The 14,950-nt window shown below is 38.3% G+C and overlaps 1 protein-coding gene across 11 annotated transcripts in view; it reads right to left on the bottom strand.

The window, feature by feature from the left end:
- ptk2ab (protein tyrosine kinase 2ab) overlaps positions 1-9,988 on the bottom strand; it is a 72,406-nt gene extending 62,418 nt beyond the window's left edge. For 5 of the 11 annotated variants that reach the window (XM_058386901.1, XM_058386935.1, XM_058386884.1 and 2 more), the window contains exon 1: positions 8,447-8,593. In XM_058386901.1, the coding sequence (XP_058242884.1) occupies positions 8,447-8,549 (103 nt within the window). In that variant the 5' untranslated portion in view covers positions 8,550-8,593. Of the gene's footprint in view, positions 1-8,446; positions 8,602-9,772 lie in introns of those variants that run through there. The other 6 variants (XM_058386947.1, XM_058386955.1, XM_058386876.1 and 3 more) reach the window with 4 other exon arrangements.
- Positions 9,989-14,950: the final 4,962 nt, after the last annotated feature.

Below are 14,950 nucleotides of genomic sequence, written 5' to 3'. Positions count from 1 at the left end.
TGGGGTCGCGTAAGCTGCATTTCATCAGAATTTTCCGGTAAGATTTTGTGCACAACTGAGCGAACACTAAGGGAACTGGACGAGAGACAGACAGTCTCTTTCCTGATATTTTGGGTCTGATGACACACATTCAATTCTGAGCCAAATCTTAACTAAGTGGTGATCCCACGCCTCATTCACATACAGAAGAGACAGATGCAGTTATGGATTTCAGGTAACACTTGTGCTGTAATAACGTCAGCAGCAGAAAATACCATGCAAATGACGTTCTATACATGCTCCGTGAACAACACAAACACCATTACCATGTTATTTTGAGGCATGAGGATGAGGACCAATCGGGCTTGGTAATGTCTCAGTGAGAGAGAGCGCATGCTTCTATCCTCAAATAATACACAATCGCAATCTCAGAGCTTAGAATATCATCCAAAGGTAAAGAGGGATCCCACTCCTTATTAATTACACAGTAATAATTATTCATCTTTATATCATCTCTTGTTTTCTCTACAACCTGTTTATAGATTAAACACGGCATGAAAAAAAATAACTATCACACAAACACAAGCTTGGTTTTCTCTACAGTTGTTTGAGTAATAAGTACAAATACAAATTTGCTCATTTGACTACAGCAATATTTTCCATACAAACGTCCAATGTGGTTTAAACCATCAAACTACTCCACGGATATAATGGTCAGATTAACACAAGGCAATGTAGCTTTCATTTTGTTCTAACCCAGCTAGGACCAATCCAGATGAGACAGAGAGACAGACACATCAATTCAATAAAGAACATTCAACTGGGTAACTCTGGGATTTAGACAGTTTACACTGGTAACTACTTTACTGACTTTGCGATCCTACCAAAGGTTTAGTGTTTATTAGGAGCTGAATATAATTTCAATTAGGCTTTTGTTTTTTTGGGGGGTCAAAAGTTTGGACACACCTTTTAATTCAATGTTTTTTGTTTAGGGATTTATTTTCTACATTCTAGAACAATATTGGAGATTTCAAAACTATGAAATAACACACATGGACTTAAGTAATCCATATGTAATGACAACAAAAAACAGTCAGTTGTTATTTTAAGACACGAAGGTCAGGTGTTCTGGAATAGTTCTTGCAAGAACAGTATTGTCAAGTGCATTTGCAAAACCCATCAAGCACCCTGATGAAACTGGCTCACATGAAGACCATCCCAGGAAAGCAAGACCAAAACTTACCTCTGCTGCAGAGGAGAAGTTCATTTAGAGTTACCAGCCTCAGAAATCACCAATTAACAGCACCTCAGATTAGAGCCGTTATGAAGGCTTTACAGAGCATCAGTAGCAGACATATCTCAATATCAACTGTTCAAAGGACATTATTGTGTATTTCGGCCGCCTTCAGCATTGTTTTACAATGTAGAAAGAAATAAACTTCAGGAAAGACCATGGAATTAGAAGGTGTGTCCAAACTTTTGACTGGTAGTGTAATTGAATACAAAAACATAATTCCTAACATTATTCACATTAAAAAGATAAATACAAATCAGAAGTGCACTATTTATTTATTTATTTTTCTGTTTAATTATTTATTTTTGTTTGTTTATTTATTTATTTTTGTTTGTTTATTTATTTATTTTTGTTTGTTTGTTTATTTATGTGTTTGTTTGTTTGTTTGTTTATTCAGTCATTTATTTATTTTTTTATTTATAATAATTTTTAGAAAGCTTGTCAGAGCATCTGGTTGAGACTAGAGGTGTGATCTCACAGGACACAACAAAAAAAAAGCAGTCTGTTTTGGAAAAAAGTCAGATATGAAGCTATAAATAAACATCATTCAGTCTTCCTCAGTAACGGCCTGATCTGAGCTGCAGTGGTTTACATTAGCCTGCTAGATTGCTTATACTTTGGGAAACAGATCCAACTAACATTTGTCAGATTTGTTGTAACGTTGCTGTGGGTACAAACAAAAATGAACAGCAAACAGCAAGAAAAAAAGAAGAGAAAAAAAAAAAACTAGATGAGAATCTATTAGCTCGAGTGATGAAGCCGAGACTGAGGAACTGTCAGTGCTGTCTTTCTACCTCTTCTAGTTTTTCCCCCCGGTGTTTGGTGGTAGGTGTCATATTTAATTGAGGAACAAAAAGAAAGACAGAAAAAACCCTGCAGGCCCACTTCAGGTTTGATTCCACATGGAGATACAAGATTACTAGTCAGATAATGATACAGACAGTAGTATTGTTTGTATTTAAAGTGTCTGAGGAAAAGAGATCCAGACTATGGACTGCTATACAGGTGTACATTGTGCAATATGTATGACTTATGTGTACAAATATTTATGAAGCAGTCATTAATCAGCACCTTAGTCATCTGTTACAGCAACACTGCAGGGGTTATTGCTGCTCTCAACATACATTATTATAACTTCCTTCTAACTGGGGACTGAAATTTCACATATAGAGAGACAGATTTATATTCTTTCTTCAAGCACCAGGTGTATTCAAAACACTCAAATTGTACCCTAACGCTACAAAACCCTACAAACATTTACACTGAGCACACTGAGGTGAACAGCATCATTATCTCTAGAGATCGTTCTCTCTCAGAATACACCAGCGTCAGAGGAAATAGATGATCGAGTCTCGTATCACACCATGGCTAACTGAACCTTGGACCGCTTTTGATAGATACTGAGACCACTGCAGACCGGGAACACCCCACAAGAGCTGCAGTTTTGGAGATGCTCTGATCCAGTCGTCTAGCCATCACAATTTGGCCCTTGTCAAACTCACTCAAATCCTTACACTTGTCCATTTTTCCTGCTTCTAACACATCAACTTGCTCAAAATGTTCACTTGCTGCCTAATATATCCCACCCACTAACAGGTGATGAGAAGATAATCAGTGTTATACACTTCACCTCTCTGTGCTCATAATGTTATGCCTGATCGGTGTATATGTATGTGTGACACTTCTAAATGTGCTGTTTGAAAATCCCATTCCAAAGAGATGTGAAAATCTCATTTCAAATGTTCTTATTCCCTTTTAGCATGTATAACTGACCAAGATAATGAGGACTGGAAAAGCACATGAATCAAATGCGCCTTATACATAATCGGTTCATCCACTGAAATGCCTCTCTCAGAAGTTGTTTGGGTGTACAAACGAATGATCAAATAAGCTTACGTCGTGTCATTCGCCAGTTATACCAGAGATTTCCAGCCACCGGGTTGTGAACTCGTCCTGGGCCGCAACAGATAATAAGCCTCCACCTGGTGGAGTCATAAACAAATTTTTCTAATCTTTTGGGTTTATATGTGGCTAATGTTAGATAGCTTGCTCACAGACAAGACCCAGTGGGAACGGCTTCTGTGTTGTGTTGAGATCCTGCTGCTCTGTGTGAAGCATTTCCAAAACTGGCTGCGACTGGGAGCAGGTCTTTGGCCATATTTCTTTTCCAACATGATGACGGATGTGTTTTTAAACTCCTGCCAATTTCCAGTCTAACAGCTCAGGGAGTGAATAACTGTGAATTACTCTTACAGGATTGCCAGCGTGACTCACAGTAGCTCAGAAACGTCACGTCTTCTCCCCTGAACGAATAGTCAGGTTTGGACAGAATAAATGACTGATGTTAAATAAATTCTGCTTCTTCTATTACCTTACCAAAGGAAGTACAGGGAACAGGAAGTAAATGAACACTTGAAATGAAATGTAACAAGTGAAAGCAAGTCAGTGTATGGCTCAATAGCCAGCAGCCGCCTCAGTCACATATAGCACTATGGAATGTAAAGACATTCCTCTTTAATGACGTCACAGTAATATTTTCATATCTTAAACTGCGAAGAGTAAAAAGTAGTATATATCTATCATTAAAGAAGATTCTTATTATCTTTTAGCCACGAAAACTCCCTGTATGTTCAAATTAAGACACGTCTGTTATACTCCAGCAATACATCCAGGTGAACATGGTTATGTTTGGGCACGTCACGTAGATTTTTTTCCGAGATAAAACAAAAAAGACGCAAAAGCTGGAACGCAAGCACACTGAGGATACATGTCTCATTTATCAACCGCTGCATATTTTATCATCCAATGCTTCAGCAATCTCAGAATGATTCAACCTGTATTAAATATTCATTGTATTACTGTTTGACTGAGATATGAGAAGAAGATATGATCCTGGTCTAATCAGCTCAAGGATCAGGTTTGGAACTGTGCAGTACAAGTTTACCACTGACACGATGATATCCTGCACTACTAGAGATTTATTACTAAAGGACTTGAACTAATACTACACGTCCTACATAACACTATCAGTGTTTACGATATGACAAGACAGACATGTCTTAAAACACAGAATCATTATAAAAAAAAAAAGTCCCATAAAGTGCAGGTTTGGAGTCCAAAATACTTTCACAAATTCCCAGGCTTATACAGGCTTATAGATTCAATTCACCTTAACATTTGCCTGTAGGTTTCTTCTTTTCTCTAAATGAGACACAGGGTGCTAATCTTACATCAAAGTGTCCATAAAACCTGTATAAATTACATACATAATATACAGCAATACACCTTATTCAGAAACATGTCTAACTTTGTCTCATTGAAAAGACACTTCTTTGTGTGTGGTGATTCTGGTGTTGGTTGGTTGTGGAAAGTTAGCAGTTGCATGCTGTGGAAGCAGTGGAAACAGCAAACACTGAGTTCTAGCTAGATCGTGATCTACAAGATGACAAGCATGATGACTGAGATAAACTTTTGGGACATCTGCCTACACATGAACATGAATGTAATATGGAGTTGGCCCGCCTTTTGCAGCTATAACAGCTTCAGCATTTCTGGAAAAGCTTTCCACAAGGTTTAGGAATGGGAATTTTTGACCGTTCCTCTATTAGTGCATTTGTGAGGTCAGGCACTGATATTGGATGAGCAGACCTGGCTCACAGTCTCTGCTATAATTCATCCCAAAGGTGATCTATGGAGTCAAGGTCAGGCCAGTCAAGTTCCTCCACACCAAACTCACTCATCCATGTCTTTATGGACCTTGCTTTGTGCACTGGTGTGCAGTCATGTTGGAACAGGAAGGGGCCATCACCAAACTGTTTCCACAAAGTTGGCAGCATGAAAGAGTTCAAAATGTCTTGGTATGCTGAAGCATTAAGAGTTCCTTTCACTGGAACTAAGGGGCCAAGCCCAACACCTGAATTCAATGATTTGGAGGGGTGTCCCAAAACTTTTGGCAATAAAGTGTATCAGCATGAATATGGAGCTGAGAAAGCTGGACAGAGTAAAGGATTAAAGACAGGTACTGTAAAAACTCACAATTATATTAGTAAATCTTGGTTGCCTTATTTATAGTTATGAAGACTAATATACTAGTCATTCGGGCTGTATTTTCTTAATTAAATGATGTGCACTAATATCATAAATAAGCCAATAATTACCAACATTCTCCCTCCACAGATTTTATTTGTCATGCACAGTACGACATGTAGTGAAATGTTTTTGACGACTGTCCTATGACGGAAATAAAAATGTCAAACTCGAATATAAAATATTCTAATAAAGAAAATACACGAGAAGAAAAGAGGAATCTAAAAAAATTCGAGTATAAAAATAATCTAAGAATATAATACAAAATATAAAAATGGACCATCATTATACAATATATAAAAATAAAATTAAACAAGAATAAAATAGAATAAGGACAGAATGAGCAGAATAGTGTACAGTGACATGCCAGTATATTAGAAAATAAGATTTATTAGAAAAACTCACAGCAACTTTTAAAACAGCAGCAAAGAACAGACTGAGGAGCTTAATTCACTTACACCGAAACTTTAACCAGGACGTGTCACTAATATACACAAGATATCAGTGTGCATCCCTCTGATATATTATACACTGTTTTGTCTAACACATTATCTCGTACCACTGTGTGATACAGATACAAATCAAACACTAATCCTCCTTCTCTGACATGCTTATAACCTTGTACTGTTTCACCCCCTGTGTTTATAAGAAGCATAAAAAAAACAATGTCAGTCATTTTCTGGCTCTGAATATACAAATCTTAATATACAAATCAGTATCAGGTACAATGTTTTGTAGCCACTGCAGAAATATCATATATACACTGACTGACCACTTTAATAGGAACAGTGTCCCCCTGCTCATTTATGCAGTTAAAAGACAATCATGCGGCTGCAGCACAATGCAGATAATGTTGCAGATACATGTCCACAGCTTTAGTTAATGTTCACATCAAACATCAGAATAGGGGGAAATGTGACCGCAGTGACTTTGCCCATAGCCGAAAAGCTGCTTTGAGTATTTCAGAAAGTGCTGATCTCCTGGGATTTTCATGTACCGCAGTTTACACAGAATGTTTACACAGAAGAGCTACAGTAACTCAAATAAGCACTCTTTACAACCATGGTCAGCAGAAAAGCATCTCTAAACACGATGAACTGCTTTTCAGTCCGCATATAACTAGTGTTTTATTATGCTGACAGAAAATGAAGACACTAGCCAGACCCAAATAATGTTCTACTACTCAAAGCCAAAACATTTACCAACCAATGAGATTTATTTATTTATTTACTTACTTATTTATGCATTTATTTATTCACTTTTAAATAAAATAAAATTATTATTTGATTAAATTAAATGTTATTTTTTTATTATTTTTTTATTTTCTTTTATTTCCTATTATTTTCTTTTCTTTTCTTTTCTTTTATTTTCAACAGCAATGTAGTATGGCATTTTTTTTTTTGGTTCAGCTAAAAAGCTAAGAAATAATAGCTTCAAAAGGTCTCAAAACCCCAAATATTTAGCCAAATTTTCTGCCCAAATCTAGATTTGAAAGTCTTACAACACTAATGATAAATGTTAAAATTATCAGCTTGTGTTCATTCCTACATCTTTACCTTTCTGAAAATATTCGAAACAGAAGTGCTCTCATCTGAAAACACTTCATTATACAGTATTAAACTCTGTTATGATTCACAGCTTTATCTGTGTTATACTGCATAGCGACTATCTAAAATCTAAAATCCTACTGTATGCTGCCGGCATGTCTTGACTACTCTCTTATATCTGGATATCTCTGAATGCTACAGTCCAACTACAGGATATTTATAACTTCAGTCTGATCTGGTATGCTGAAGTTTGGGGCAGTTAAAGTCCATAAACCAAAATCATCTGAGAAAGACACATAGTCTTAATTCTTAATCTAATTTCAGGCAGAGTGATGACCAGTTCTAGACATCACTGTCTGATAGCGCGCACCAGTGACTCAAATCTGAACAGATCCTGTTAACCATCACTGGAAAATGAGCACCAGTATGCATTAGTGACCATTCTGAAGCTCCTTAATGAAGTGATAAGTGAACATGAAGAATTCAATCATACCCACACCAGAAAATTAGTGCACTGCAATACCTGAAGCTTCGAAGCACCTGGATAAGTAAAGACTTTTAGTACAAGAGCTGCAAATTACAAGCTAAATAGCAAGTCTACTAATTGCTAGATTATTTACACTTGTGTGTGTGTTGTTAACAAGTTAAACATTCAATTAAATAGATTTTAGTCTCAGTCTGGATTTGTGTTGCTGGATGGAACGGGAAATAGTGTCTGCATTAATACCTTGAAATATTTGATATTTAATATCGTCATAATTGTATAAATCATGCTTTGAACTGAAAAAAACAAAGAGTGTCAAACATTTCTGCATAAAAATGAACTGACCAGAATTTTCAAATGATCAACTAGAAGACCTTAAACATCAGAATCTCATTATTTTACTTTTGAATATGTACAAATTGGGGAAACGTGACAAATATTTGAAAAGTAAATATCGTTCAGAATGCCCTTAACATAAACATACCAAGCTTAGTGTATTTTTATCATTCAAACTGTCAGTAGTGCCAAATACTGATATCCAAATTCAGGATGCTTTGAGAGACATATATAATCAAATTTAAAGTCAATTATTTGCTCCTTGAATCAAATTATAATCAAATCCCTCAAGATGTCCCTTCACACTCTATTGTATTATCATATCTTTCAGATTTAGTTAAGTAAGTGGTTGTAGAACTACACTGTCTATATGAATGGTGAACATTTATTTGTACTTTGACTACACAAACCTATAGCCTGAAGCATTTGAGTTTTAAGGTACGTCTCCTGGAATTCATCACATCTATCCTATGCCTGGTCTTGTCTTTGTATTCCTTAAAACTCTGACCTATTTGATGTAGAATAGATTTTCAAACCTTCCCTAGCCCATACACGACGAAACCCCCTTCTGTCTCATCCATTACCTTCAAAGATAAAGCCACGATCATCCTGTTTACTCGAAATCCTGCCCCCGCGGCTATGTTAACGCTTTTCAGCCAGGTCTGTACTAACACATAATCCGCACCAGCTATGGGTTTTACAAAATCAGCTGTGACATACCTCCAGTGGAACAACTCAGTAAACTCCAGAACTGCATGATGTTTTCCCATTTATCCAGCCAAAGGAAGGACTCTTTCTCAAAAGCGTGATTTGTTGTTTGCATTATCTGTGGCCTGTTCAAGGCATTATGGCATACCTAAGGCTTCCTGCTACACACACACACCTATGGAGCTCCTTGCAGCGGCACCTCCCACTACCTCTTTCTCTCTCACACACACTCACACACACACCAGCTATGACTTGCCACGACGAGCACCTTGCATATCGACTTACTTAACCAAGTGTGTTCCCTCTTACACCTAATGAAAGCATTTGGAATAAACCGTTATTCTTATTTAGTGGCAACAAACGTTAAGCTTCTCACAGATGAAATCTGAAAATGCCTTAATGCAGGCAAACAAATAAAGCCGTTCACCTTAATGCAGGTAACAACAGGCATCATGTTGAAATACGTCAAGATTGCAACATGAGCTGGTAAACTTCTTTAAAACAGCTCCAGGAGCCGTGGTTCTGACCTGAGCTCAGGTGTGGAGTTTCACATGTTCTCCTCATGTTTGTTAGAGTTTTCTCTGGGTTCTTCCATTAATAAATCAAGCCTTAGATGGATGGGCTAGGCTAAATTTCTACCCGACGTTAATTAATGTGTAATTGTGTGTGTGTGTGTGTGTGTGTATGGTGTCCTGAGACGGACTGGATCCTCATTCAGGGTGTATACTCTCACCTCACACCCAGTGTTCCTGGGATCCAGCTAGAGGGATCCATCATGATCCTGGTTAATGAACATGAGTGAGTGAATGAATGAGTAAGTAATCTGATACAAGAGTAGTAACTTTTTAGAGTCACAGAGTAACAGTGTTGTGTTTCCTTTAATCTATACTACAGGAATATTGTCTCTATCTGCTCCTCACAGAGCATATCAACAACACACTGCTACAAACAAACAAACAAACAAAGAAACAAACCAGGAGTCTCTCTCTGTCCCTAGCGACAGTCACTTAACACAAATGAATTCAGTAGTGTGTATTAGATCAATAACTGGTCAATGACTGAGATTGTTTCCTTTCTCTATCCTTATCCATGACCACTCCAGTTTAATAAAAAAAAAAAAACCCACAAACGCACCCGAACTCGAATGGTTGAGGAATAGGAAGACATAAACGAGCCTGTTTTATCATATAAATCCACCCTACTATCCCTGTCAGAAAAAGCTAGCTCACTTGTTTGGCTCACACGATGCTAACAGGCTAACAGCACTGCGAGTTATCGCTATATATACACACATCTATATAAAAACAATACAGATATTCCCAGATAATCCAGTCTTACCGTCTCCTTTTCATCCGTTATTCGTGAAGCGCCGCTATTAGTGCGCTTGTTAAGCGTGTTTATTCGGCTCGTGGGATGTCTCTAGCTCTCGGTGTGTTTTGCTTTAAAATCTCGGTGGGGTCCGGTGGGGTCTCGGCTCTCTCCACAAGCAGAAAACTCCCTCTTCTGTTCACAGCAGCTCTCAGTCCCGCTGCATCCTGCGCTGATGGAGCCAATATGGCTGACTGACCGACGCTGCGTGACCTCGCAGCCCACAGCCGGCTAGTGGGACATGCCACAGTGTAGAAACCAAACGTCGTGTTTCCCCTAATATTGTTTCCTTAACTGCTCAAAAAAATACAGGCAGAGTATTAAACATACAAAACTCTGACAAGTAAACCTAGCAGTTTCCTGGGCAGAAACATTAGTGTAAGATCAAAGTTGGAGAAAAGATTGAGGGTCATCATGACACCAAGAACATTAGCTTAGCGCTTGAAAAAAAAAGCCACATTTTCACTTATCTTTAGTTGATTTTTTTAATTAAGACAATTAATTAAGGCCCCCAGCTACACCACGTAGACCGAAATACACTACATTACCAAATGTTTTGGGACACCCCTCCAAATCATTGTTGTTTTTCAGGGGTTGGGCTCGGCCCCTTAGTTCCAGTGAAAGGAACTCTTAATGCTTCAGCATACCAAGATGACATTTTTGGACAGTTTGGAGATGACCCCTTCCTGTTCCAACATGACTGTACACCATTGCACAAAGCAAGGTCCTTTAAGACATGGACAAGCGAGTGTAGTGTGGAGGAACTTGACTGGCCTGCACAGAATCCTGACCTCAACCTGATAGAACACCTTTGGGATGAATTAGAGCAGAGACTGTGAACCAGGCCAAAACTGGGACATCTGCCTTTAAATGCACATGAATTTAATATGGATTTGGTCCTCCCCTTTGAAACTGTAATAGCTTCAACCCTTCTGGGAAGGCTTTCCACAAGATTTAGGAGTGTGTTTATAGGAGTTTTTAACCATTCCTCTAAAAGCGCATTTGTGAGGTCAGGCACTGATGTTGATGAGAAGGTCTGGCTCGCAGTATCCACTATAATTCATCCCAAAGGTGTTCTGTCAGGTTGAGGTCAGGACTCTGTGCAGGCCAGTCAAGTTCCTCCACACAAACTCGCTCATCCATGTCTTGCACATGCACAGTCATGTTGGAACAGGAAGGGGTCATCCCTAAGCTGTTTCCACAAGTTGGGAGCATATAATTGTCCAAAGTGTCTTAGTATGCTAAAGCATTAGGGGTTCCTTTCACTGCAACTAAGGGGCCAAGCCCAACCCCTGAAAAACATTCAGTGAAACTTTTGGCAATATAGTGTACAGAACCTCAGATGAAGAAATTCAAATAACCCTGCTAAACAATTCAGCTTGGTCAGAGATAACAGCTGCCAAAACACAAACCAAGCTGGTAGGTCATCCTTACCAGTTTCCAACTTCCTTATTACTTGAGTAAATTGGTCAGAACACGTCTGAGATGGGTGACAGTGTGGTTAGCACACTACATCTCCAGGGCCCTAAGTCAATCCTGAGTTCTGTCTATCACATTTTGTCCATGTTGGTTTCATCTGGGTTGTCTGGTTTCCTCCTACCTGTCAAAATCATGCAGGTAGATGGACTTTTGGGTCTATTTTGCCTTTAGTTGTGTCTGGTGCCCTATAGTGGAATGGTCTCTCATTCAAGGTGTGTGCTCACCTTACACCCTGTATTCTTGACATAGGAGCTGGATTCACTGTTACCCTGACCAGGATTACTCAAAATGAATATTTGGTTGAGATTTTCTTATTGCCTTTCAGCATATTCTTTAAAATAACTTTACAACGATGTCACATTTGTACCAGTAATTCAGAAACTGTTTCCTGGTAGCTATTCAGCCTAAACTGGGTTTCTGTTAATTATCTGTTAACACCATATCAAAATGTTTACGGTAACAAGAAAACGCTTCCTAACACTGTGTGTCATGAATTTCTTATTGTTGTAGGGATACAGTATGGTTCTATAGAGAGCCATATAAAAAGCAAACACACACACACACACACAAACAATACTCAATGATCCACTGTTCCTCCTAACCTTCTAACGCAAGCCTCACTTCCAAAAGAAAAAAAAGAAAGCTACAGTATGTTAGCATGGATAATAGCTGCACACCCACAGGCACTAGTGAAAGATGAATATGTGTATCTTCTCTGTGCCTGTCTAAATAGACACATCACAAAAATTTCTTCCTCTTCCATGTCAGTGCTGTGGTGCTCCTCTGGGGTCTTTATTGTTGTAGCGTAGCTTCCTACGAGCAGCACTGAGACAGGCCAATCACAGCACTCTGCATGGGCGAGAGACATGCAGCCTGAATTCTTCATGAGCTCCAGTGTCAGCCAAGGATCACATTCTCTCTGAAAACACTGACCTTATAGTCATATGGTTCTAATTATCATTACAGAGAAAGAATGGAATATTCTCCTGAATGTTTCACATTGTAATAAGAGTGATCATACATGAGCAGCTTTAGAGATCTCACGGATATAATAGCACTATTTTATCATTTAATTTAGATTCAGATTCTGCTTTTCACAGTCATATTGACATACTCCCTTTTGCTTGTATGAACTCACTGATGCCTAAGCTAAACACTGTCATTTATTGCTGCTTTCCACTGAGCCAGACCGATGTCCCTGTGCAACACAGTCACTCATGACAAGATTTACTGTCACTGCAAGGTCATTGAAACTGTTTTTTATTACTGTAAAGCTTCACTGTCATTCTGAACCACATACCAGATACTGATTATGCCATCTTGTTTCTTGTTTAGCAGAGCCACAGAGTCAGCAACTGAATATGTAGCAGTATCTGGCAGAGCAGAGAGCCTGAACACTGCCTGTGTATTGCTGCAGGTCCTTCTGAATACTGTCTTTAGACTTGGGGGAGGAAATGGGAGTACCCCAGAAGCTTAGGAAGAACATGCAAATTCTGCATACACAGGGCAGAGGCAAGAATCAAACCCTGCATGCACATTTATGGCATTTGGCATCCAGAGCATTTTATACAACTCAGTAATTGAGGGTTAAGGGCCTTGCTCAGGGGCCCAGTAGAGGAGCTTGGTGGAATTGGGATTCAAACTCGTACCCTTCCAGTCAGTAGTCCAACACTTCAACCACTAAGCTACCACATCCTCATGTAGGTGTAGATACACCTATATAACTGAGAGCCTTAACCATCTATACATATAAACACTGACTGCTGGAGTGTAAAGCTGAACCAAATCACTATAATACACAGTATGTGTAAATGTAGAAAATGTATGTATATTATATGCTGAACACTGTACAACCTTTATAAAATGCTCACTTTGAAACACTTGCAATTAAGAGTCTTCCCAAATGACATATTGGTTACAGCTTATGAAATAATCATGATGCATGAAACCTTAAAGGATGCTATTTATATCTAATGACACTCCACCTTGGATGCCTGTCTGTGTTTGATGTCTAAAAATGATTTCATTTTTCATTGACTACTTATTTATTCAGTTATTCATGCACACAAATAGCTATTGATTGAAGAAACTCTAACAAAAGCCTATTAAACAGTGGTGTGTAATTGGCCAAGCCTGGATTCTGGCTAAGCTCTTGGACAAACCTCTGCTTTGCCAGTAGTGTTTTACATTCGAACACAGCACAGTATGAGACAACCATCACAAACATTTCACTTGAAGTGTCCCAACATTTGTCCAGAACATTTGGGCATGATATATTTTATAGAATCGTTTAATATCCAGATTCTTACACATCTGAATAAACAAGTTGAAAACCATGGAAAGAAAACATGTATTCTTAACAATGAATTTCAGTCATGATAGTCATGGAATATGTCCCATATTACGGAGAGATTATTACTGAGATATTACTGAGATTTATTCTAGCAATTCACATGTCAGTTTTTCTGATGACAAGACAAAAGCACAGTTAAACATGTTTTTGTAAAGACAATACTCATGCATTCTGTTCTTCCTCAGTCCCATGATACACTCATATGGCAGCTAATGATACTCATTACACCTGGCTAACTTGCATTACATTACAGCTTGGATTTAACACTGTGTGACAATATACACTATCCTAAATGTATAAATATAATAATAACTATGTGCCTTCCAATTATATATAGTACATTCCATTTACATTTTAATGAACCTGTTGTCTGTCATGTTTGCATTTATTAGATCTTCTATTTAAAACTTGCCAACTGTTGACTTAACATAGCATAATGTCCCACTGTGAAGCTGAAGGAACTTTGCAATTCAACATCATGTTATTCCTGAAGCTGGGGTTTGTGAGATAAATATAGAATGTGATACTGCCATCTGCTGAAGTCAGACAAGGGTTGCAACAGGTCTCAGAAAAATATGACATTCATGCCCTCATGTTCTTAGTTTTTATTTATTTATTTATTTATTTATTTTCATTTTCTGTATTGTTGCACAGAACATGATCTACATATTCTACTGTCTAAAAAACTTTTTTTTTTGTTTGTTTCTTATGTTCTGGAAAGCTGCTTTGAGACAATGTTCGTTTGTTAAAAGCGCTATACAAATAAAACTGAATTGAAAATTGAATTGAATTTTCTATTTGTTTATTATACACTGATCAGGCATAACATTATGATCACTATAATATCACCTAATATTGTGTTGGTTCCCCTTTTGCTGCCAAAACAGCCCTGACCCATCATGCACTGTGTATTCTGACACCTTTCATTCAGAACCAGCATTAACTTCTTCAGCAATTTGAGCAACAGTAGCTCATCTGTTGGTGATCACATGGGCCAGCCTTCACTCTCTACGTGCTTCACTGAGTCTTGGCCACCCATGACCCTGTTGTGGGTTCAGCACTGTTCCTTCCTTGGACCACTTTTGATAGATACTGACCACTGCAGACCGGGAACACCCCACAAGAGCTGCAGTTTTGGAGATGCTCTGATCCAGTCATCTAGCCATCACAATCTGGCCCTTGTCAAACTCGCTCAAATCCTTACTCTTGCCCATTTTTCCTGCTTCTAACACATCAACTTTGAGGACAAAAGTTCACTTGCTGCCTAATATATCCCACCCACTAACAGGTGCCATGATGAGGAGATCATCAGTGTT

The sequence above is a fragment of the Hemibagrus wyckioides genome, linkage group LG01, assembly GCF_019097595.1.
Source record: "Hemibagrus wyckioides isolate EC202008001 linkage group LG01, SWU_Hwy_1.0, whole genome shotgun sequence".
Lineage (NCBI taxonomy): Eukaryota > Metazoa > Chordata > Actinopteri > Siluriformes > Bagridae > Hemibagrus > Hemibagrus wyckioides.
The sequence above is the reverse complement of the archived record's forward strand: the minus strand, read 5'-3'. Positions and strand labels throughout refer to the sequence as shown.